General features: G+C 38.6%; 1 protein-coding gene across 4 annotated transcripts in view; it reads left to right on the top strand.

Moving 5' to 3' along the window:
- The first annotated feature begins 1,728 nt into the window (after nucleotides 1-1,728).
- LOC143689673 (uncharacterized) overlaps nucleotides 1,729-25,346 on the top strand; it is a 208,152-nt gene continuing 184,534 nt past the window's right edge. For all 4 annotated transcript variants that reach the window (XR_013178880.1, XR_013178878.1, XR_013178879.1 and 1 more), the window contains exons 1-2: nucleotides 1,729-1,836; nucleotides 23,852-23,975. Coding sequence is in view for 1 of the 4 variants with exons in the window: in XM_077167877.1 (XP_077023992.1) it covers nucleotides 23,907-23,975 (69 nt within the window). In the remaining 3 variants the exon portion in view is untranslated. The remainder of the gene's footprint in view (nucleotides 1,837-23,851; nucleotides 23,976-25,346) is intronic.

Below are 25,346 nucleotides of genomic sequence, written 5' to 3'. Positions count from 1 at the left end.
AGAATTTCTGTGGCTTTGGACAAGGCTAAGGAATCTTCCAGCCTCTTTACCTGTAAGGCAGAGCCTCAGGCCCTGAGTCCTGCTGAAAGGATCAGGAGAGCACAGATTGTTCTAAGGTTGTGATTGCAGATTCCCTGGGGTCCTGCTGATGATGCTGTCATTTCACTTCTCAAGTGGATGTGGTAGCAATCACGTCCTTTACTGCTTGCTTCATATATTGACTTCTAGGCAAATTATATTCTGCTAGATTGGTGACTGAGTTTTCCAAGTCTGTCTTATGAATTATTTAGAACCCCATGAACTCGAAGTTGGCCTACTCACCAGATCAATTAAATCCTTTCCCTGTGTGACCTCTTTCTCGACACTACATGGAATGTATGTGTGTATATACTGTTGGGGGAAAACTTTAAAATCTTGCTGCCTGTTAGAAGAACCAAAGTGACCTACTAAGTTCTGAACATTTGCTTGTTATCTTTTAGTATTGCACAGGCAAGGCCTGACCTAACACAGATCTGATTAGAAAGACATTAACCCTGGAACTGACATGGAAAGTCACTTCCTCTCTTAGACTGACTTGAGTAGTTTTAGTTGATTCACCTTGAGAGTCATGCCAAAAGCACCACCCACTTTCCAGGCTTACCAAAATGGAAAATTATATGGTTTTCTGGAAAAATTTCATGAACACATGTTGCCTACTTGCTGTGTTCAAAATAGTTATTTGGATATGCTGCTGAAGGAATTTGGGGAAGAAAAGCTCACTTTCCTTATTTAGAGCCCCCTGATTTTTCAAAGCAGGGAGGAAACCAAAACAGGCAAGCAGACATCAGTTTGCTATAGCCCATCATTATTTTTCTTTATTAGAGAAGTTGTACATTTGCAGAACAATCATATATAAAATACAGGATTCTCATATACCACCCTGCTATTAACACTTTGCATTGGTGTGGAACATTTGTTACAATTGATGACAACACAGTTTTATAATTGTACTATTAACTATATTCTGTGGTTTAATATAGGTTTAATATATTTGTTTACTATAGCTCCATGGATTTTTCTTTAATTTTTATTGTTACCATATATTCAATGCAACATTTCCTCTTTAAATCACGTTCTGATATGTCTATGTATCCTATAAATATATATCAGGGTTGTTAACGGCATTCACAATGTTATACTACCACCATGCCCACCCATTACTAAAACATTTCCACCATTCCAAATAGGAATCCTGTGCATTTTGAGCCTTAACTTTCCATACCCTATCCCTGCCCTGTCTCCTGGCAACCTATATTCTAGATTCCGACTCTTTGTGGTTGCTTATTCTTATTGTCTCAAAGCAGTGAGATCACAAAAGAGTTGTCCTTTTGTGTTTGGCTTATTTCACTCAACAGGGTGTTTTCAAGGTCCATCCGTGTTGTTACACGTATCAGGACTTCATTCCTTTTTATGGCTAAATAATATTCCGTCGTATGTATGTACCACATTTTGTTTATTCATTCATCAGTTGATGGGCACTTAGATTGCTTCCACATTTTGGCAGTTATGAATAATGCTGCTATGAACATTCGTTTGCAAATATGTGTTCAAGTCCCTACCTTCAAGCCAACCCATCCTTGTAATACTTGTCAAGTTCTTCTTTCAGAGTCCCCACTGTTACCCATCAATGCTCCATGAATCAGGAGCATTCATCACCCAGCAACTGGGTGGGCATCATTGACCCATAGCCTCATGTTAAGTGCTTTGAGCGGGTGGAGCACAGCTTTTCACCTGCTGCATTTAGACCCCACACAGCCATAGGATGCTCTTGATAGCCAATGGCACTGATTCTTACAGGTAGGATTCTTCCATGTCAACTCTAGACAATTTATAAGTTAAGCTATTTCTGCCAAAGGCCTATAGAGATGGACATCTGTGACATTCTTCCTACTGCCAGTAGAGTTTCTACTTTCAGCTCACCTGGATTTTCTTGATTGCCTGATCAGAACAGTGTTGCCAGCTGGAGGCAGGGGTGGCAGGAGGTACCCCAGGAGGACAATGCTCCACCTAGGTGCTGATCAGTCCAGGCTTCTGAGACTGCCTGGGTGCAAGCCCATTCATTGCCTTTACAGGTGCAGCCAGGATATCTTTTTATCCCTTTGTCCCTGCATCAAAAAGCAGCCTTGTAATGTGCCATGATCCAGCCCTAATGGCCAGTCCCGTGAATGTAACCTCGTGTGGAAGTGCAGATTCTTCAGGGGACAAAGTGTGGGGAAGCTGGCAGGTAGACACCAAGGCAGACTCTGTGTTGTTGTTAGAGATGTAATGTAGCAACATTACATATCCAAATGCTTGGAAGGAGGAAAAACTGACAATCTGACTTCCCATGCACGAGTAGAATACGTGCTTCACAATCCGTCTGCAGCATTAATCAATGGAAAGCAGCCAAGAGAGCGGGAGCCAAAGTGAAGCTTTTGGGAAGCCAAGTGATGATGTCATGGGGCACAGCAGCAGCAGTGAGCCACTTAGCTGGCTTAGATGCTTGCATTCAGCCGTGAAGCAAATCCCATTTAAGTACCAGTGGAACACAGGAGGTTTTGGCCCCCTTCTTGGGATTTACGCAGTTTTATTATGGTTTGTTTATTAAATAGGGTAACATCACCATTTGTTACTATCTCAAGTGAAAAACAACCTGTTTTCCCTGTAAAATGGGAATAAGACCGTTCTAGCACCTTCAGAGAGAAAGTATATGGGCACACATCAACACTCAACATATATGGGAAAAAATACTATGGCCCTGGTAACTCAGCCCAGTCATATTCCTCCTTTAGCAGCCACAAACTTGTTCTCAGATGGAATTACACATACCCTATAAAGTATATGCAAAGAATCACAGCAACTACTCATTCTTCAGAGATCGAGTTGTCTCAAAATCCATAGTGGAATTCCGATATCACTGCCCATTGTACCTTATCTGCATTTTCAGCAAACAAGCTATTGGACCTAATGACTGAAGAATACTCATGCTTTTGACTACTTGACTTCATTATTTTAAAACAACTTGAAAACAAATGAACTCTTCCTTTCCAGTGGAGAGGTTGAGAAGGTGGCTTTAAAGATATATGATGAGAACTTTGGTTTTGGGTGCCAATTCAATTCCACGAGTGTTTATGTTTTCAAGGAACTGACATGCTACCTTTGTGCATTCTCTGATTATTATTAGGTACCCATTTTTAGGTTCACCTCTGGAACTATAAAATTTGTCCTTAGATTAGTGTAAGGCCCCTCTATCAGTCAAGTACTGTCCTGAGGTTTGTCACAACAAACATGCTCTGTGTTTTGATGGAGTTTATAATTATGTTACATGTCAGTTTCTCTGAGGAGCACAGTGTAATTTGGGTCTGTTCTGCTGTTTTGATGTCATATATCAATGCGTGAATTATAGGCATTGCTTTGCTTTAGGAGACTCGGTACATTTGGTACTCTGGATGAAAATCAAGTACTACTGGGCTAGAGTTTCATCTTTTTTTAAGGATTTATAAAACGATCAAAATAAGAGCTGATTTATAAAGGTAAATGAAAAGCAAATGATCACGTTAATCTAGATACTGGCAAATAGTCCCTGAATAAAGTTAATTTTTAAATATTTTATGTATATATGCTTAGGATATTTTATGTAAAGTGAACGAAAAGGAGATTTTTGAACTTCTTATTTAGTCAACTACTCAGTGCAACAGAGAAATCATATGGCTTTTATCTTGAGTGGGGAATAAAGAGTTTAGCATTTTATGCATGAGGCCATTGCTGTTTGGGGCTGGGGTGGGGTGGTCAGTGGGGGTTACATAAAATAATGAAGTAGTTTGCAGAGAATAACAAGAGTAGCAACCTCCTTAGGAGATAATTTTTGGAAAAAAGTTTGCTTTCAGGGTTAGACAAACGACAAGGCAATAGCAGTGGGCTTGAAATAACCTGATTTCTTGGAAGCAGAGATTCTGCTTTCTGATAGGAACTGACATAGCACTTAATCTTCTGAGGCTGGAAAAATGGAGTTTCATGCAATTTAGGAGACTTTCAGAACACCTCTTTAAAACAAAGGCCCTCTCTGCTGTGGCTTTAGATGTCTAGCCATGGTTGGTATAGGCCCTGTTTTGGTCTCTTCAGGGCAGGATTCAATCACAACTTCATCCTACGTATATTAGGAGATTTCTTAGCATTACATTCTTATCCACCCAACTTCCCAAGTACACAGGATGGGATTTAGCCCTAATGCCTTTAATAAGAAAAGTAGCCACTTTCCTTCTACCCTGAAGTTGTGCTTGTCAACTACCTGCTCAAGAGGTGTCTGGTATTTTGATAGAGAAAGAAATAATTGGTTTACAACCTTGACTGCAAATTGCTTCATAAATACCATATCGTTATATGAAAGCAAAGTCCCTTTCGCCTTCTTTAGTCAAGAGTATCAATTGTAAAACCAGTGTAGATTAAGAAAAGTCGTGAACTGTGGTTGCTAACCACTCAAGCCTCAACCACTTTTGTTTCAAGTAGTATATATTTCATTCTCCCTCCAATGGCCTTAAAAGTCAGTCGACGTTGCCCAAACTGAAGTAGAGATTTGGTGATTAGTCATATAAATTAATCAACAAAGATGCTTAATTAATTTAAATGTAATTAAATTAAAACCACGAACCATTATGACACAAGGAGAAACCTTTTGGTGATTGTATGTTTAAAATTAAAGAAAAAAATGCTCAATATTTTCCACTTTGGGTTATGGTGGGCATAGCTGTACAAAATTCTTTGAAGGAAAATGTTTTCATTCTTAGAATAAGTAGCAATATTATGAGTGCAATCAGTAATCAGGAATGCTAAGTTCATTTGTAGAGCTTAAATGAAGGAAAAATAAGCTTTTTTTCTTAGACATAATAATGGAAGTGGCAGTATCATCACTAGGGAAATGTTTGAATGGCTATTATGGAGTCTTTCGGATTGTGCCATGTGACTTTTTCAAAGAGCTATATGAAAAGTACATGCTTTAAACCCTTAAGATGCTGGTTTCATCTAGTTGGGACAAAAGCATTTGGTTTTGTGATGACTTAGGAGTTGTTCAGTATGGTGATCTATGAGAGATAGATTCAAAATTATATCGAACTGAATTAGACTTTCCCCAAATATTGACCAACTCTGCTTGGACTTGTCAGCCTTACCCATCCCCCTTCACCAAGAATCCTTAGTTCTTTCCATTGCTTCTCAATTTACAAAGGAGAGGCAAAAGTTATCTGTTGGCAGTCAAGGAGGAACCACCTACCCAGTCAAATCACCATGAAAACTTAACCCAAGTTCCCCTCTATATATATGCTTTTTTGAAAAATGTTTTCTTCTGGGTTCTAACTAGCTGACTTGCGTTTACTTACTGGGGTCAATGTGAGACTCAACAAGGTTTGGGGCCAACACTTTTAATCAAGATGCCCTGTGGAATGGAGGGTGGGACAAAGTGAGTAATTAACTGACAGCCTCAAATGAACAAATCAGAAACAAAACAACAAGAAGTGCTATGTCTAGGCATAACAACTACTCGTGATCTGAATGGTCAAAAGAAAAGTAATCTCTTTTGGAAGTGGTAAGGCTGTTCAGATATAGCTCATTTCATATGTAAGGAGCTACTGTGGAAGTGTGAAGGCGTCAGTCCAGTTCTTTCCTCTTCAAGTTGTGGGTGGCAGGACCAGACCGTGGTTAAGGGCTGTGAGTGTGCTGTGCGTTATTCATTTTTACAGGTTTCCCCTGCTTTCCCTTTTGGTGTCCTTTTGTCTTTGGGGAAACCTATTACCCTTATGAGCTTACTTCAGCATTTGAATTTGTCCAGCTCTGAAAGTTCAGCAACAGGCAGGTAGGTAAGGGGGGCTGCTTTTCAGAGTGTGTTGGGCTTCCTAGAACTCTAAATTATACCAGTTGGGCAGTGGAAAACTTGCAGGTCAGTTCTCTACCTGGCAGGGGGTGGGGCGGTTATCATTTGAAAATTATAAGTCAGAGGAACCAATAGCTTGGAGTTTAGTTTTCCTTTGGTCCTTTGGACCCTCAAACTAAAACTTAGATACCAAGTGCGATGATTCTTTCATATCAAGAAGAATCTTTTTTATTGAGATGGAGTTTGAGAAAAATTCCCAAAAGTGAATAGAAAAGGAGAACTGCAAAACTTAAGGATATTTGAATGTATTCATCTTTTCAAACACATTTTTTCCTTCCTGTTTTTGAATTTGCTTGTATATAAGAATAGATTCTTATTATTTTAAAACATACAAGGTAGCGTATTATACACACTGTTCACATGTATTTTTTTTAACTCACTGTATCTTAGAGGTATTTTCATATTGCTATATGTTTGCATAGTGTCCCATTATATGGATGTTATCATAACTTATTTAATCAGTAGTATCCTACTATTTGGGTCCATTCTTTTGCTATCATAATAATACAATGAATGATCTTGTACTCATATGTCATTTTGCAATTATGCACTTAGATAAAGTCCCATAAAAGAATTGCTGATTCATATATGTTTTAAAATTATAATATCAAGTCCACACAAGGGAATTTTTATTGCCGTTGTTTAGAATCCATAGATTGGTGAATTTGGGGGAGAAAAGACATTGCCACAATATTGATTCTTCTAATTTTTGAAAATGATATATATCCATTTATTTATTTTCTTTACTATTTATTTTTAATACAATTTTATATGTATGTATGTATGTATGTATGTATGTATGTATTTGTTCCTAAGCATTTGGCATTTTTGTGCTATTGTAAAAGGTATTTTTACAAAATTTTAATTTCCTGATTGTTTTTTGCTGGTATAAAAAACACAATTGAATCTTGTATATTAACCTGTATCTGGCAATCTTGACAAATTCACTTAATTCTAATATTTCATTTGCAGATTATTTTTTATTTTCTATATTCCAAATCATATTATGTGCAAATAATGACAGATATTTTTCTTTCTTTTTTTTTTTTTTACATGGGCAGGCACCGGGAATCGAACCCAGGTCCTCGGGCATGGCAGGCAAGCGTTCTTACATGCTGAGCCACCGTGGCCCACGATATTTTTCTTTTTAATCATCATACATTTATTAATTTTCCTTACATTGGCTATAATGTACAGTAAAAAATTTAATAGACATGGTGCTGGTGGGTACGTCAGTGTTTCTCTGGTTTCAATGGGAAAGCTTTTAATCTCTCCCTTTCTTACTTTATCTTCTTATTTTTTTTTTGTAGAAACATTTTATTAGATTTAAAAAATTTCTTTTTGTCCCCAGTTAGCTAAGAGTTTAATTATGAGTGCATATTGACTTTATTTCTTATTTTTTTCTGTAAATGTGGAGAATTAAGGTAGTTGATTTTTTTAATGTTAAATCAACCTTATTTTCTTTGCATAAACCTAACTGGTTGTGATTTTCTTTCCCTCAAAATATTCTTAGATTCTCTTTGCTAATATAACAATGTTTAGGATTTGATTTTCCTCCAGTTTTCTAAGAGTTTAAGTATGAATGCATATTGACTTTCTTGTGTGTATGTTTGTGTGTGTGTGTGTTTGTAAATGTGGAGAATTAAGGTAATTGATTTTTTGAATATTAAATCAACCTTGTTTTCTTTGCATCACCCTAATTAGATTTGATTTTCTTCCCTCAAAATATGTTTAGATTCTCTTTGCTAATATACTGTTTAGGATTTTTACATCTATGTTATGAGTAGATAGGCCTTTAATTTTCCTTTCTTGTGATACCTTTTATGGGCCTTGATATCAACAAAATAAGTCTGGGCAATTTCCTCTTCTTTTATTTTCTTGAAGAGTTTGAGTAGATTGGCATTATTTCTTCCTTCCCTTTGGTGCTATTTGGAACTGGCATTTTTGTTGTGGGAAGATTTTAAATTATGGATTATATTTATTAAATAAGACGTTTCACATTTTCTATTTATTATTGTCCATTTTGGGAAATTGAAATTTTCTAGGAATTTTATATTTTACCTAAAATTTCAAATTTACTGGCATAAAGTTGTTCATAATATCTTTTCTTTTAAATGTCTGCAGAATCTGTAGTGATGCCTCCTTTTTAATTCTTTATATATATTTGTTCCTTCTCTGTTTCTGGATCATTTTTGTTAGATTTTATCAAATGTATTTTAAAAAAATGAACTCGACTTTTTTGAGCTTATCAGTATGTTTGCTTCCTTGTCACTATTCCCTGCTATCTTTATTATTTTATTTTATGTTCTTTAATTTTGTTTGCTTTTCTTTTTCTAACCTCCTGAGATACATGCTTGGTTCATTACTTTTCAACCTCTTTTCCTTTCAATACATTTATTCATATTTATAAATATTTTCTATAAGCACAACTTTGGGTTCATCCCAGTATATAGTATTTTCTCATTTCTATTGTGATTTCTCATTTCTATTTGAACCATGAGTTATTTGGACATATATTCCTTAATTTCCAAAAATGTTGGAATTTTCTATTTTTTGAGTTACTGATTTCTAACCTAATTATACTATTGTCTTTGCCAGGCTGCTATAACAAATACTACAGACTGATGGGCTTAAACAAGAGGAATTTCCTGTCTCATCATTTTGAGGCTAGAAGTCCAAGATCAAGGGGTTGGCAAAGCTGTTCATTCTCTGAAGACTGTAGGGTTCTGGTGGTGGTTTGTCAGAAATCCATAACTCACACTCTGTCTCTGTCACATGGTCCTCTCTCTCCTTCTGGCTCCTACTACTTCTGTGTCCACATTTCCTCTTCTTTTAAGGACTCCAGGATATGGGAGGAAGGCCCACCCAGATCCCATTTGATCTCATCTTAATAGGATCTTTGATGATCTTATTTACAAATGAGTTCACATCTATATCCATCTTTATAGGGGATATGATTCAAACCACAAAAATCATAGTCAGAAAATATACTCTGTATAATTTCAATCTTTTAAAGTTCTTTGAGAATAAATGGCCAATGAATAGCGTCAGTTTTGGGAAAGTTCTGTCTGTATGTGTCTGTAAAGAAGGTGTATTTTAGTTACTGGGTAGATTCTATTGGATCAAGTGTACAAATTATGTTGTTAAAATCTTCTGTATTTGTATTTTTGGGGGGTGGGAGAGCTCCTTATTCTATCAGAATTGTCTGTTATCACCTTGTAGTTCTGTCAATTTTTGCTTTATTCTCAAATAACATTGGAAACTCATTTGCTGGGAACGGTAACACCACTGCCAACATACCAACACAGCAGCTGCAATGCACAAAACTACATAAGCTGTGTGTACTTTATCATTGTGAGGGTTTTTTTAAATAACTAAAGTTATTGGGATTACAGTTGAACTGATGGACTGTATTTTTTAACCATTACGTTGTAATTAAATATCACTCTAACATGGGCAAAAATATTATTTGTAGATATAGAAAGAATAATCTTGAGAGTGCTACATATATATGTTCCCCAGAACCTAAATGAGAGCTTGCTTAGGTCTACAACTAAGTACAATTAATGAGTTCCAATTACCATGCAATTGTTAACTACTTACTGATCATTCACTATGTGCTCAGCACTCTTCTGGAGACTGGGAGAAATGAAATCTAAAGACCCAATTCTCAAACAGCTTCCAAAGGTAGTTGTGTAGCTAAGATATGAAGTCACACACATATATGAGGTAAATGAATGATCTAGAGCTATGCTGCCCACTGTGGAAGCCATTAGTCACAAGTGAGAATTGAGCACTTGCAATGTGGCTAATAGGAATTGAGACATGCCACGAAGGTAAAATAGGCACTGCATTTAGTAGATTTAGGACCTAAAACATAAAAAAAATTTAAAAAGTATGTAAACTAGCTCACTTGTAACATTTTATATCGATTTCAAAACTGTGCTACCTGGTCAGAGCCAGATAAGCAGCTGCTTGAATGATTAGTCCTTCTGGTGTTGAGTTAGAGACCCTTAAATAACCTGGGCCATGCATGACTTTGTATTTCCTTGAAACACACCTGTTGTCTCTCAACTATATACTTTTGGACATATTGTTCCTTGTTTCTGGAATGTCTTTCCCATCGTTATTTACCTGGCGAGTGCTTTCTTCTCCTTTAAAATCAAACTCTGAGGTCACTTCTGGAAAGTCTTCTCAAATGGTGTTCATTTTTTTATTCCACCATTAAACTACAGGCTCAATGGCATGTCTTTATATCTCCTGCACCTAGCATGTGGCTCGTCTATCGGTGTTGCTCAATATATATTTGCTGAATGAATTAACAAACACTTTGTGGTTCATAATCTATTTTAAGCCAGCTCTGAAAATTCATTTTATCAGCTCAAAGAAGTAGAATCGAATGATTCAAAGTTTTGCCTGGGTTCATCACTTACTAGCTGCGTAATTTCCTCAGTTTCTCTCATGTCTAAAAGAGATTATTTATAATACCTACCTCATGAATTGTTGGCCGGATTAAATAAAACAATTCAGAGAAAGTATTTAGCACAGTGCCTAACACATGGTACACACTAAAAATATTATCTTTTATTTTGATGAAGAAAACTTTTTTCCATCTTGACATTTTCTACTTTCAATCTGGAAGTTTGTCTTTTTGGCGAGAATAGTAGTCTAGGATAGAGAGGGGTTGTAGTAGATATACAAAAAGCATTGTTTTCTTTCCTTTTCTCAAATATATAAAAGCTGCTCATCTTTCTTCACGTTCAACATCTCCACATAGCTTTCTCAGCACCTTGACCCTCAGCTGGCTCTCTCTCCCTTGGATTTCCATAGTGCTTTGGCTGAGATCATTATTTCGGTCTTAGCGTATACTACCTTTGGCTCATGTACTTGTCACTTCATCAGTATGCATCTTACATTTCAGATCAAGGGCTGCATATGTTCTTTGATTACATTTGGCAGCTCATTGTAATCATCAATGGCCTAAACATTTTACTTACAGTGAATTTGATAATTTTTTGTTGATCGATTAATTATCCAAGTTGGAGAATAAGCTATAGTCTCATGACAACCAACCATTTAATTCATTTCTAATAATTTTACATACATATTTACATACCTAAGTACTCATGCTTTAATAATGTAACCTTAATGCGCTGGTCAATTTATATTTCTTTAATTGATACAAATTATGAAAGCTATGAGGTATAACTGTATAAGTAGAAGTTTACAAACAATGTCTTCTCTCAATCAATCTCTTGTTTCAATTACCCAATTAATGCACACCAGTCATTCTGGATTAAAATAGAACCTTTATTTTTAAAATAAAAAATGTCATCGGAAACAGTCTACAGTTGGCTTCATTAGAATTTGCTATGCTGTATTCAAAGTGCCTCCTTGAGCATACTGCTCACCTTTGAAGACGATTCCACCGGGCATGTGTCTTTTATGCAGGTGAGACTGAAAGGCCCTGTGTTGTTCCCAACTGCTGTTTTCACCCTGTACCCATGCGAGGACATCTCCTTTGGTTTGTGGTTATAACCAGAGAGCATAGAGACTGTTTGCGGTGTTTTACCTTAAGGATGGCATGATCCATGAGCTCTAAATAGCCACTTCATCTTCAGTTGCTGCTTACTATTGTGGCCAGTCATTTTCTTCTGTTGTTTCTTCTATTGTTTCCTAGCCTTTGACAGCTCCACTTTATGGCTTGCAGCTGTGAAGTGGTGTCCTTGGGCCCTCTCTCAAAAGATATTTTGAGGGGTGCAAAGGTAGTTCAGTGGTAGAATTCTTGCCGGCTATGCAGAAGACCCGGGTTTGATTCTTGGTCCATGCACCTTCCAAAAAACAAACAAACAAAAAATTCAAATGGTGCTGCAATAGTAGAATACTCACAGGAAAAAATAATGAATGTGACCTCGCCCTACAGCATACAACAACAACAACAAAAGATATTCTGACTTAACATTTTAGTGAATGTCTAGTTTGCCAGGTAATTTTATAAAATATATTTCATCACTTCCCCATTTTGCAGATAAGAAAACTGAGGCTCAGAAAGTCTGATTTATCCGAAGTCATTAAACTGGAGGATGAGTGAGCTAGGATTCTAACTCAAGCTCTCTGACTCCCAAATTCTGCCATCCTCCCATTGAGCAACACTGTCACTGCTAGCAACATTTCTGCCTCAGTTTCATACGCCCAAACAGTAAAAAATCATATAATTTTATTCTTATGTATATGACTTTTATTTGATGGCCTCTCATCAGTGACCTACTTCTATTTCTTTTCCAGTTTTTAATTTTATTATTTATTTGTTTGTTTGTTTTTTGCATGGACAGGCTCTGGGACTAGAACCCAGGTCTCTGGCACAGCAGGCGAGAATTCTGCCACTGAGCCACCAGTGTACCGCCATACTTCTATATCTTGACTGTCTCTTTTCCCTGACCTCTTCCATCCTCACTACTTTAGCTTTATTCTAGATGCCCATCACACATTACCTGGGCCATCACATTTGTCTCAAATGCATCCTCCACCCATCACCAGTGGAATCATTTTCTAACAACTATCTGTTTGTTTCTGCTTAGAAGGTGGGGCACAATGGCACTCCATTGACAACTGGAAGAAAGGCCTTCACTCTCTCTCCAGTATCATCATGGTCATGGCCTCTTTTGTATCTGCACTACCTTTAGACCCAAATACACTATGCAAGTTCATATCTCTGGGTCTTTACCCCAATTTTGCACTCCATTTGCTGATCACTACCCAACCCGCAGTACTCATCTCAAGTGTAATCACTTCGAAATTTTTTTGTGATTCCCCTTGAGAATTAATTATACCCTCTTCTATACCTGTCCTCCATCCTATTTAGAATTCTATTATAGCACCTATGATATTTCAGGACACTTTATTTACTGTAAATATCACTCTTCTTTTCTTAGGCTATAAACTCTTGACAGCAGAAATGACTGTGTGGTTGGTGCCAGGTAGAGTACTTGTACATTAGCTTTTATGAAATGTCTGCCGAAATATTTGATTGTCTTTTTCAAAAGATTTTACAAAGACAGAAAGTCATGTTTCACACCCTGGAGAAAATGCTTTTCTAGTGAGACACAACAAAGCAGAAGCAAATGGAAAATAATTTTTATGTTTTCTGAATTTTTATTTTTAAATTTAGTACTTCAAATGTGCCATAGATTGAAAAAAGAGAAGGTGAAGGGAGATGGGGGTTGGATGAAAGTTAATCATGGGGGATGGTCAAAGGGTTTGAGTTCAAGAGTTGTGGGAGAGAAAGTTAAGGGCAGGAGAAAAGATCTGATTTGGCAATCATGCTTAATTTAGCACAGGAATCATGTAATGAAATAAAAAGTACTTTATTTTAATTTTGATCATTTCTACTATACTGGAAGAGGTGCAAAGGTCTTGGAGTGAGAAATCTGAGAGAGTAAATTGGGCAAAAGAAGGGATGCCTGTTAAAGAGAGGAAGGGGAAGGGAGGAGTACAACGTTAATAAAATCGTCTTAAAATCAATCTTGGAGTATTTCAGAATATCGAGGGTTTTTTTTTCTTTCTAGGTAGATATTTAAAAAGTGAAAATAAAAATAAGTCTTTCAGGGTGCGTGGGTAGTTCAGTGGTTAGAATGCCCGCCTTCCATGTGGGAGACCTGGGTTCAATTCCCAGACCGTACACCCCCTCAAAAAAAATGTCTTTCAACAATACTTCCGACCACCTCTTTTTCTGATCAAATCAACATTTGAGTTAATTTAGGAATTATTTCCTTGGTAGAAAAGCCACTGACATTTCCACTGCTTTCTAGACTTTGGCTTTCATGAAATTTTCTACAAATTCACTACAATTAACTTAATTAATTGTATTTTATGACTTTGGGTCAGAATGCCAGAATTCCTGTGCCAAATTCATTGTACTCATTGAAACCTCGAGAGTATATTTCAGATATTGGCTTTCAGACCTTTCTTTTTGAATACATTGCTATTTACTCACTATGTGCCAAAGCCACCATGTCAATGTAATTGAAAACAAGCAAGAAGGAGACTGGATGGCTCAGATGAATGGAAATGCAATACAGACCCTTCCACCCACAGCCCACTGGCTGGGATCCAGGTGAGACTGATGGGAACTAAAAGTAATTACCATCTGATGGATGGACAATGGTCTGTGTGAAATGAGCTGGTTATCTTGTCTAGTTCCTCATGGACAGGTGTTCATATTGCAGTTTCCACCGTCAGTGACAGTAGCCCAGGAACCAAATGAGTCAGAGAGACCCAAACCACCCTCCTCTCATTTGAGATTGATGCCCACTTGTGATACAAGGAAAGGTCTGGTTCCTGCCTTAAACTTTTAAATAGACAAGCAGAGAATGAGAATGCGACTGTCTAATGAAGCTTTGTTCCCCCTTATGATTATACAAATTATATGTGAAACAAGGACAAACGTTAGGCACTTTTCATTTGTCTATTTAATTAAAATCTATGTAATATCACCAAATGAAAGAGGTGGCACTGGAAAAAATGGGAACAACATGACTATTCTTAGCACTATAATAATTTGCCCTGAACCCTTAAAATTCCAGTCTTGCCTTATAAATCACTGAAGAATAATAATAAGGAGAACATTCTCCCCACATCTGTTATAAAAATCATACGAAACAACCAAATTCAGTATCAATATTATTATCCATCCTGCCAACTCTGAAGATGGTTTCTCCCACTCATTTAGCAAAAGATTTTCCAAACTTTATAAATATTGTTATGTCTCTCAAATGCATTACCTCACAGGTCTCTTCTGAAAGGTATCCAAATTCTACATTAAGGCACTTGTGGGAAAAGTAGAAAAAATAAATGGTTTACTTTAAATGGGATTTGGAAAGGCTATGATTACGGCCTGAAACGTATCACCCTGACATAGTAAAACTGAACTTCCTAATGGATTCTTAAATTTTGAGTAAGCATTAAATCCATTTATTGAACGCCTTTCTGTAGGCCTAAAAGTTACAATAAATACATATGTTTTTTTACCTGATGGGCTTTCCGCAGTGAAGGATGTCATACATTAGTTGCACAGCCTACGTTTAAAGAATATTGAGAGTGCATAGTTGAATACTGGACCTGAGCGTTGGATGAGAGTCAAAATATTTTCTGGGTGAACAATTAAGTATGTGAATAGAGCAAGATTTGCTTAGTGACATAAAGAAGAATTGCTAAAATATGTGAAGCAAAATGTCCTTCAGTAAGATCTGCAAATGGATACGGTCTCTACCCACAGTGTTTTTATGTCATCAGGTAACTAGAGCTGAATTGTGTCCAGAAACGCATTAGATCTTGCACTTCAGTGGTGCCAAGCAGACAAACACACAGAAGGACACACAATGGCCAAATTCAAACATGAATAGAGAGCTGGATTTCCATTGTTTGCTCACAATAACTCTTGGGTGGAAGGAAGGAAATTGGCTGTATTGCCTAATAACTAGAAATGCCCCAGAGAAAGAAACACAGAGCGATTCCCATTTTGGTGGTGCCCTAGCTGGTGTGGCCAGCAGTTCCTGGTGATAAGCATGTCAAGAGCTATTTTGAGGATCCTGTTCAAGTTTGAAAGCCATAAACCATCCATGTAGTCAGTGGAGTCTATCTAGATGTGAGGGATACAGGGTATGATTTACAATCTCTGCCAAGGAGACATCTAGATGAGAAAGTTTTCCTATTAGCTGTGTTATGAAACCGGGGCGAGGATGGGGGAATGATGGCATGCTATTGTTTCTCTGCTTGATTAGTTAAATAGAAAAATACTTTTGAGTTTGTAAAAGTTATGTTTGTGCTCTTGGCACAAATTCGAGGAGGGATAAATTTACATTTTGGCATTTGGTCAAAAAGTGCAATAAAACCAGAGCCTTAAGATAAAGGAGAGGAGAAGTCATGTAACCTAAAAGCATGCAGATAAAGGCTAACTGATACTATGAAAGTAAAATGCTGTCTCAGAAGGCTTTGACTCCCTGGGCTTGACAAAGAAACCGAAACAAAACTGTATAGGAAGGTTTTTTGGGGGGGTGGGGGGGAGAGTTATTGCAAATTTGTCACTTCCTAATGTTATAGCCAGTTGCATTTATATCTCTGTAGCAAAGTTAACAGGAGTTCAAAGGACACTTCCAATCCTAATTTTTATTGTTTTCAATTTTAATCTACTCACCTTCCCCTAACTCTCCCAGTGGTTATGTCTAATAGACAGAGGGCCTAAATTGGTTTCATTATCTCTACAGAGGCTTTATTGTTTTAGGGAAAGGGACAGGAGGTCTTAGATCTGAGCTAAAATGTGGAGTATAAACAGGAGCACTGATGGAACTTTCCCCAATAATTTAATCAACACCTGAAAATATGAAATGTATGCTAATACTATCTTTATATTCATATAAGCACATAATTTTTGAGGGAAGAATGTCTGTTGAATACTTTGCTAGGTGATAATATAAACATATTGACATGCAATATTTGTATACCTAAAACATACATAGAACCTTCCTGAATCCTTGTTTAGCTTTTGTATGTTAACCTCTTAGGAGATAGGAAAAGGTTGGTGAAACGGTCTTTGGATGTCTACCATGCAGCATTTCTTTCTGGTAATGAGTTATGAATTCTCTTATTTATTTTGCAAGTTGTCTGATATTTCATTCACCACAAAATCAGAAATAAGAACGATATATTGCTTAATATTTTATAATAGATTGCTTTTAAAATACTTAGTGTAATTTGCAGACTTTCTAACCTAATTAAACCTTAAGTAACTAAATTCTTTTTTAAGTTCAAGGGCTCTATGGGAACCATTTCTATCAATGTTTTGAACTATGCATGTATGTCAAGTACTGAAGGAAGGATTACAGCTGACAGATGGCACATAGGAATTTAATTTATGGGTGCTTAAAGAAACACCATTAATTGATAGTAGACCCCAGAAAAATCATTTGGCTAAATTGGCTCACCTACTGTTTAGTCAAGTTTCCCAGGGAAATGGACAGGATACATAAATATTATGAAATTTATCATAGGAATTGGCTCATGTGGACCTGGGGATTGACAGGTCACAAATTAGGAAATCTGATGCAGGTTTCGATAAATTCCCCAGGAAAGCTGGCTGGCTGAAGTAGAGATAGAAATTCTTTTTCTCCCGACTGTTGAAATCATTAGATCTTCCTTTAAGGCCTCCAACTGATTGCATAAGACATCTCCCGTTGCTGAAGGCATTCTCCTTTGTTGATTGTAGATGCAATCAGCCATAGATGCAATCAACAGACTAATGATTTAAATACATGAAATACCTTCACAGCAACAATCAGGATAGCTCTTTCTTGACTAAACAACTAGACCCAAATTTTGTGCTCAGATGGATATAAAGACAGAATTAGCTTACAATTCAACTGAACAACTTGTTAACCAAGCTGACACATGAACAAATAGCAAATTTATTTTATTTTCTCACTTTCTTCTATTATTTCTATCCTCCTAAAAGAATCTTGTGTTTTTTCTTCCTACTGCCTTGAGGTTGATGCTTTGAATAGGAAAAATGAGTGACTCAGTGCCCTGATCACTTTCAGGCAAAAGTCAAATTGAGCTCTTCTGAGGAAAGGCACTGTATTATTTTCAAAATGAGTAAGAGTCTTGAATCTTTCATTTAAATCAGCTCTCTGTCATAGATGCCTTCAAAAATATGTTACCTTTCACATACAACTCCCCCCACCCCACCCCCCACACACATTTCCAGCATGCACCTGATTTCTTCCTGAACCTTTATGGAAAAGTATAAGAACCGGCCTAAAATGAGACAGATGGAGAAATCACTGCTTCCCCATGTCCCACAAGATGGAGTTTTTTTCTAACATGAAAGCGTTGACTGCAATCCCTCTTTGCAAACCTTAGGTGCTCCACTCTCTGAAGCAGTTCTAAAACTTTTGCAGAGTTGAGGTGGATGCGTCTATCTTGATCACATTTTATGATTTTTGCAGGTAACATCAAATCGACTTAAAATAAATAAAATGGGTCAAAGGAATTTATATGCTTTCTGAAGTGTGCTTGATGACATTTCAAACACTTTAAAGCACAGCTTGGAAAATCTCTAACAGTATAAATGTCTTGCATGCATGGCCATAGAAATACTGCTAGGTGTAACTCTTCCACGAAGTTTTAACACCTTTTTGATGCAGTAAAGAAAGGAAGCATAGACATGCCTGTTAAAACACACTGACCTTCTTATAACCTCACACGAAAAATAGCGGTCTATCTCTCTATGGAGACACAGGTTATTAAGGCATCATTTCCATATGCTTTGAAAACATATCCTACTGTCTTTACAGTTTCACAAGTGAACTAGATTCTCTCTCCCTGATCCACTTCTTCATCTTCATTTGTTTTCCTCTTGAGCCCTTACCTTCATCACAGTTCCTCGACTAGGAGAAGCAGGCTGGCTCACCCCTCTGCAATCTGCCTTGTGTGGGTGAAGAATCCCAGGGGTGTCTGTATGTGTGCGGTGGGGCGGTTGGGGGTGTATGGATGGAGAAAGCAGTATAGGTTCTAAGGCCACTGAGGGAAGGAGTGAGGTGCAGAAAACGAAGGTGCCAGAAGGTGATTTCCGCAGCCGTTTCAGATGCCCAGAGCTGTGTGCGGCTGGGATAGTCCTAACTGCTGAGAAGTGACGAGTTGCTGCAAGAAGTGCTTAGAATTATTCTCAGGTGAGACACTTACAAAATGCATCGTACCGGGGAGAACCCAGCCACTTCGGGGGCAAGCAGCGCTGTTCTCCCTCCCTGGGTCAAAGGAGAGCACCCATCCAGCCTTCTTGTGAGTCTGATTGGATGGCTATTGCTGTCCCATCTCTGCTATGTCCGCCAGTAGCACAGGGCTCAGCGATTCATCTGCGAACATCTTCCCGCATTCTCTTGCCTCTTCTGTTTCATTTTACCGTCCCCAACACCCCTCCCTTTTAGAGGAAACCCGTGTAGATAAGAATCTAGACTAGTGCTCATACGCTCTTTTTCTACTGGTGCCAATCTTGAAAAACGAGAATCAGAAACTGCTAGATGAGAACCCAAAGCTCCAGTGAGGAGAGATGAGGGAGCAGGAGGGCAGAGAGGCCCAGATGAAACAGACCCTGCTCAGATATCTACTATTTTTCCATATTCAGGAGGGAGCCTGGGGTGCAGCCCTGGAAAGGGGTGATATTGTGATTAGGAAAAACACAGCAGACAATCCCTCCTCTATGAAAGCAGCTTTGCTCTTAGGTGTAATTTTTTAAAAGCAATCAAACAAATGAATTTACAGTAGAATTTTCCCACCTTCAAAGTTGTTTGGATAGAGACCAGGGAAGTAAGTTCACCAACAGCTTGGCGTGCCCAGCACCACACTACAATTAGAATGTTGAATAAAAATATAATGAAAGCCAGGAAAAATAATAGAAATGTAATCGCTCACTTCATCAAAAGATTACATAATAAATAAACTAAACAGGATATGATTAATGGTGATATCACTAAAGGAGGTCCTTCGGATGCTGGGTCTCATAAAAAACACAGTCATCCTATAAAAGTTATAAACTGCATAATTATAATGCTTTACTATAAAGCAGAATATGGCTCTGCCCTTTACCATCCCATTTCCAGTCATAACACATTTGTTTACCAGCCAAGATTCCCCCACTTTGTCCCTACGAACATGTAGGCTCTCTGAAGACAGTTTCTTCAGTTCTAATTGGTTCCAGTCAAACTGAAGTGAAGGCAGTGAAGGTAGTTGGCTGTGAAACAGAGAAAATAAAGTTTTAAACCCAATTAGGGGGTGGGCCATGGTGGCTCAGCATGCAGAGTTCTCACTTGCCCTGCTAGAGACCGGGGTTCAATTCCTGGTGCCTGCTCATGCCAAAAAGAAAAAAAATCACATTAAAACCCAACTAGGTACCGCTGTAGAGGGTGTTGGATAATTACCTAATTTCTCATCATGAATCTGCATCATTTTCTAGGAAGGTTTTTTTTTTTTTTTTTTTTTTTTAGGAAGGTTTTAAAGAGAGAAAAATGGAGCCCCAAATACTAAGTTTACTGTGTCTGCTCTGAGAAACCGCACTTGTTTTGATCCACTAACTAAAACTCCAAAGTTTATCAACAATGATAACTTAGGGGAAAAAAGCAAAAACATGAGTTCAAAATATGTTTAAAGATTTGTTATCGATTGGACCTTTTATGATAAATCCATTTCATGGCTGTTGGGGTTTGAATTTTTAAGGTGCTTTCCTCCTTTTTTCTGAGCTATCCTTTGTGCTAGATTTGTGGCTGCCAGCTGGTGCCTGGAATGACTCTGACTTCCCATTTGTTGAAGGCTGCTGTATCCTAACTGACTTCACATTAGTAATAATTAAAAAAAAGTCCTATTTTCCAGCACTGAAGAGATGCATATTGCAATGTGGCTTCATGGGCATGGAGAGTCAAGGACTTCAGGAAAAATAAGGAACTCACTTACCAAATGGAAGCACCATTCCAAATAAAAGACAGGCTCATTATGTGCTATCATCATGGTGCAAATTTGCATTGCAGTATTTCCAGATGGCAGATCGTATTCTTATATTTGGCCCCCTATTTGAGGAGGCATTTTTATGCTGGAAGAATTAGTATAATGACTACAGGAGACATTGCCTTCCTGTATAGGCCTAGTCACAAACCACCCATGATTGTCCAATATAATTTTTTTACTAACAGATATCTTTCTAGACTGTATTAAGCAATAATTTGTTCTGTGATGGTTTCCTTGGAGCAATTACTTCCTACAGCAACTATATTGCCCTGAAAGACACTCTGAATAGTTTTGTGCTTTAGCTTCATGTAAAGAGTGCAAGCGTTAGCATAATTTGGGGAATCACATGGAAAAAGATGGAGAATGGAATTCAAAATATAAAAGGACAGGAAGCCATACTTCACCACACAAAGTAACATAATGACTCGGGGTGGCCTTAGCAGGGCCTTCTACGAATGCTGTATCCAAAAATACTACAGGGGCTTGAACTTAGAAACCAACTGTAAACTAGTCTTGAATGGTCCCCAGATACTTTGGCCTTTGTTTATATAAGTCTTTGTTTCCCTCTGACAGTACCAGGAACCTAACATTTTCCTACTCAGGCATATTTCTGTATTCATTGTTCCTGTGATGCCAGGTTAAGCTGACAGGTTGACAACTTGGCTGCATGAATGAAAGATTCTTTATTGACGATCTTCCTTATTCTTTTTCTCTGCCTATTAGGTTTAATTCAATTCTTTTTTTTTTTTTTTTTTTTTTCTGGCTGACCCAGGTCAAAGCTATCCCTCTAGGAAGTATCAGAGAACTGAACTTGGTCTAGGCCACTATACTGAATCTTGTGGTGAGTCAGGAATATTCTCTTAGGACGTATTACAGTGGTATGGCTTGAGACAGAATTAATTGGTACAGATCCTGGTCTTTCCACTGGTGCTGTGTGACTTTTGGGCAAGTCATAACCTTTCTGTTTTTAGTTTCCTGAAAAGTAGAGATAAAGCTGCAGTGCTTTTCATCCATCTACCTCAGAGGAGTTTTGTGAAGGTTAATTAATTAATTGTCAAGACAGCGGCATATGGGATATGTTAGGGGGATGTCAAAGAATGGAACAAACGAAGCAAGGAAGAAAAGATGTGATTGTGGAATAATTGCTAATTTTTCAACATCTTCAAATTCCTGTCAGGGAAATTTCCCAAATTTGATCACTGTAAAAAATACTGGACATCAGGATGGTTATTTCTAGCTTATTTCTTTCTGTACGATTCTTTGTAGGGTTATGTTAGTTCAATCATTGTCTTTCAACCTATTTAGTATAGAGCAAGCTTTGCCTGTAAATATGAATTTCATTTTACCAAATCTTTAAGGATACAGTCAATCAATAATCATCATGACAAAAGAGAAGATGAAATTGTTGTCTTTGGAGTTCTGAAAATCTCCAGCTGAATAAGTGAAGATTGGCAGAATTGCCAAAACTGAACAAAGAAAGCTACCACTTCTTGATACTGTATTACTGTACTCCAGGAGCTTTACCTACATTACCTCATTTATCCAAAAAGCAACCCAATGAGAGTGAATGAGGGTTTCCAGTCCTTGACTCTTCATTGGTGCATTTCACTAACTTACATACCTCCCAAGTAACCGAGGCCTTGCACCTGTGAACAATTCTGACCATGTTAGTGCCAGGCTTTGAGCAACTACACTCACTGATAATGGGCATGTGAAACATATGCTCAAGCTTATATAGTAGGTAGAATGTCAGCTCATCTAATGACTCCAGAATCTACTTATTGGCCTGCACATTTTAGTTCTGAGCACGTAAATTTACGTTGAACTGGAGACACAATTTGGAGGTGGCAGAGGGAGAGTTGAGAATTGTAGAATATATAGCAATTGCTTTTTCATCTTTAGACTGGCTTAGTGGAGTTACGCAGAAAAGACAAGGAAAAATAATTTGTATGTGTATCTGTTGTTGTGTGCATGTCTTAATTATTTACCCATTTTCACATACTTGGACAAATTGGAGGAAAGTCTGGACCAGAAGTCTGCCTTCTTTCTAAAGCATCAAAAAAAAAAAAAAAAAAAAAATCTCCAAACCCAAGGAACTCACAGGAGTTGAACTGCCCCCTACTCTGAGAGCTAGATCAGGGCGAGTCATTGTATTCTATTTATTGCCTGGGAGACTGAGCTGGTGGGTAACCTGTGCAGGCCCACACAATGGATGAATGGCTTAGCTAGAAATGGAAATCAAGTTCTCTGACTTTTGAAGACCACGTTTTTAAAAAAATACAGGTTGGTGTATTTTTGGATGCAAGTGGAGTAAAAATACCAATGGGCCATGTTTTCTTCATCCTTTCCTTCCCCCAACAGATAGCAAGTCTCTTCAAAGCATTTAGAACGCCTTGCTTCCCAGATCAACAGTGTGGGTGGAAGACATCTACAGCCAAAAGCTCAAACAAAAATAACAACAGAACACACACACGCACACTGTGTGAGAAGCATTTTCTCCTTGTCACACACATGTTTTGGAAACTGTGCCTGTGGGGGTGGTGACCTGCAGATATGTATGTATGTGGGAGTTAGAGCTGCCTGGATTGTGAGGTACCAAGCAAGTGTAGGTAACTCTGCCAGAAAGCCACACATGCTTAGCTATTTATAACTCCCCTTGGTGAAAAAGTAAAACCAAAGTGCAGCTTCTACCTGCTGATCCCAACTGAAGTTAACAAAAAACGGATAAGACCTCCTTTTGGTTGTCTTTGTAGTTTTAACTGACACCCACAAAAGTGATGACTTAGCTGCTTCCCCCTTCCGACCCCTCAAAAGCTAAGGAAGTCAAATGTTCCATCTTCTTTCTGGTCCATAAATGCATTTATTCAATCCCAAGCTACATGAAAGTCATTGGATTTTTTTTTAAGGAAATTTATTGCAATCCCTTCTTTAGGAGGGTTTATATTTAAATTAGAGCTTTCTCTTACAAATTTATTCTGGTTAATTAATACCAAAGTACTGTGCAAAGCATTTATCTTTCAGATCTTTTTTTCTCTCCAGCTTGTGTTCAAGGCACACACACACACACACACACACACACAGACACACGGAGTAGCAAATTCTCCACAAAAGAACCACAAACAAAACCAAACTTGTAACCAAGGCAGAATCGTGCCTTATAAACAAGACCCAGTAGTTAGCAGCAGGTGAACCCAGTCTCCTTCTTAAACTCACATTCTTTCCACCCTTCCCGGGCCCTGGTAACCAGCCTGGGTCTAACGCCCTTATTAGAATCATAGGTTTAAAGCTGTGCTTGGATGTAAGCAGTGAGCTCATCGTGGAATGTTAGAGACTGTGACCAACAGCGTATTATTGCTCTTTTAGGAAGAAGATCTCTTCGGAGTAAGGACACTTGGTGGTAGGGGCGGCAGGGGGTGGCATGGCCCCAGCCCGGCCCCGCGGGTCCCAGCCCGCCCCAGGGCTGGCAGCGCTCCAGGCAGCGCACAAGGTAAGCAGGAAGCTGCGGCCGAGCTGAGTCGCTAAAAAGCTACTGGAGCTAATAGATTGTGGTCATGAGGATAGCGGCTGCATCTCAGTAGTGATGGGAACACTCAAAAGCATCGGCAAAACATTTTCAGAAACCTGCTGAGCTGTGCACTCCGGGCCGGTGCCCGCGGCAGCTCACCTGGAGTTTGCTGGAACCGCAGCCCCGGCGCCCGCTGCAGCCTGGCGGCTTGTCCGGCTCCGTCCCCGCGGGTGCGCCCAGCGCCGGGGAGGAAGCTGGGGGGGCAGGAGGCTGCGTGGGCCAGGCGGTGCGCAGAAGTGCCAAGGTTTTCTAAAGTCCGTCGTGCCTCTGCGGGTTGAGGAGTCTTTACATCTCCGCCTGATCCCCCTCCTCGTCCCCCCAACCCAGTCTTTAGACAGACTGCTTGTACGTGCTGTGAAGGGGTTGGTTTGTAACCTTACTCTCTGGAAGGCTTGGAAGTTTAAGATCCGTGTGTGCACGGCCCCTTCCAGGTAAGAAAGTCTGATGGACCGTTCCTGAAAGGACATGGACCGATGCTGAAGGGACGACGTTTGTGTTCTGAGACAGCGTTTCTGATTTTTTTCCATCGGTTCTTTAGTAGGTGAATGTTGGAATTACTCCTCAGACATCAGTGTGCCGAGAAAGAACCTGGCCAAGTAACTGAGAAGTTGTTTGCAGCTGTGAGGCTGAACTGTGTGGACAAAGGTGACCATCAAGCTCTGAACCCCAAGACAAGGAGAGGTTTTCTTGACTCCAGCTGCCAGGGCTCCTTCCCCTTTACTGGTAGCTGGGAGGCTCCCTCACTTTGCGAAAGCCAAAGGCAGAATGTGTAAGAACCGCGTGCAGAGCTAGGAAGGCCCGGCCCCCCCTTACCTGGTCAGGTGTGAGGTCATTTTCCTTAGGGGGTTGATTAAACCCTTCGTAAAACCGTAAGGGGTCTCTCAATACCACTTTATTTTATGTAATTAAAAAAAATTATTTTCAGATAAAATAAGCCCATAATCCCACTAGGGGGGAAAACACTGTATAGAATAGACACTATTTTAGTGCTCTTTCTTCCAGCCTTTATTCTATCTGTACTCCCCCCCCCCAACACTGGTCCCACCACCACAAATTGAGGTCATTTCCTTTTGTGACCTGTTCTCCCGTTTTGAACATTTTCCACAAAGAGGGTCTTAAGCCACTTTGCCTTATAAACAGAATGGCCTGGAAGTACTTCTTCCTGCCAACATCTTGTCTCCTTTCAGACGAATCAGGTAATTTGTTGACTCAACAGCCCAAATGTCTCTTGATCTTGTCTAACATGGGAAGGCAGATTTTCTGTGTCAAGAGAATTTGAGCTTGAAAAGCAGC

Source organism: Tamandua tetradactyla, chromosome 7, assembly GCF_023851605.1.
Source record: "Tamandua tetradactyla isolate mTamTet1 chromosome 7, mTamTet1.pri, whole genome shotgun sequence".
In the NCBI taxonomy this organism is placed as follows: domain Eukaryota; kingdom Metazoa; phylum Chordata; class Mammalia; order Pilosa; family Myrmecophagidae; genus Tamandua; species Tamandua tetradactyla.
The sequence above is the reverse complement of the archived record's forward strand: the minus strand, read 5'-3'. Positions and strand labels throughout refer to the sequence as shown.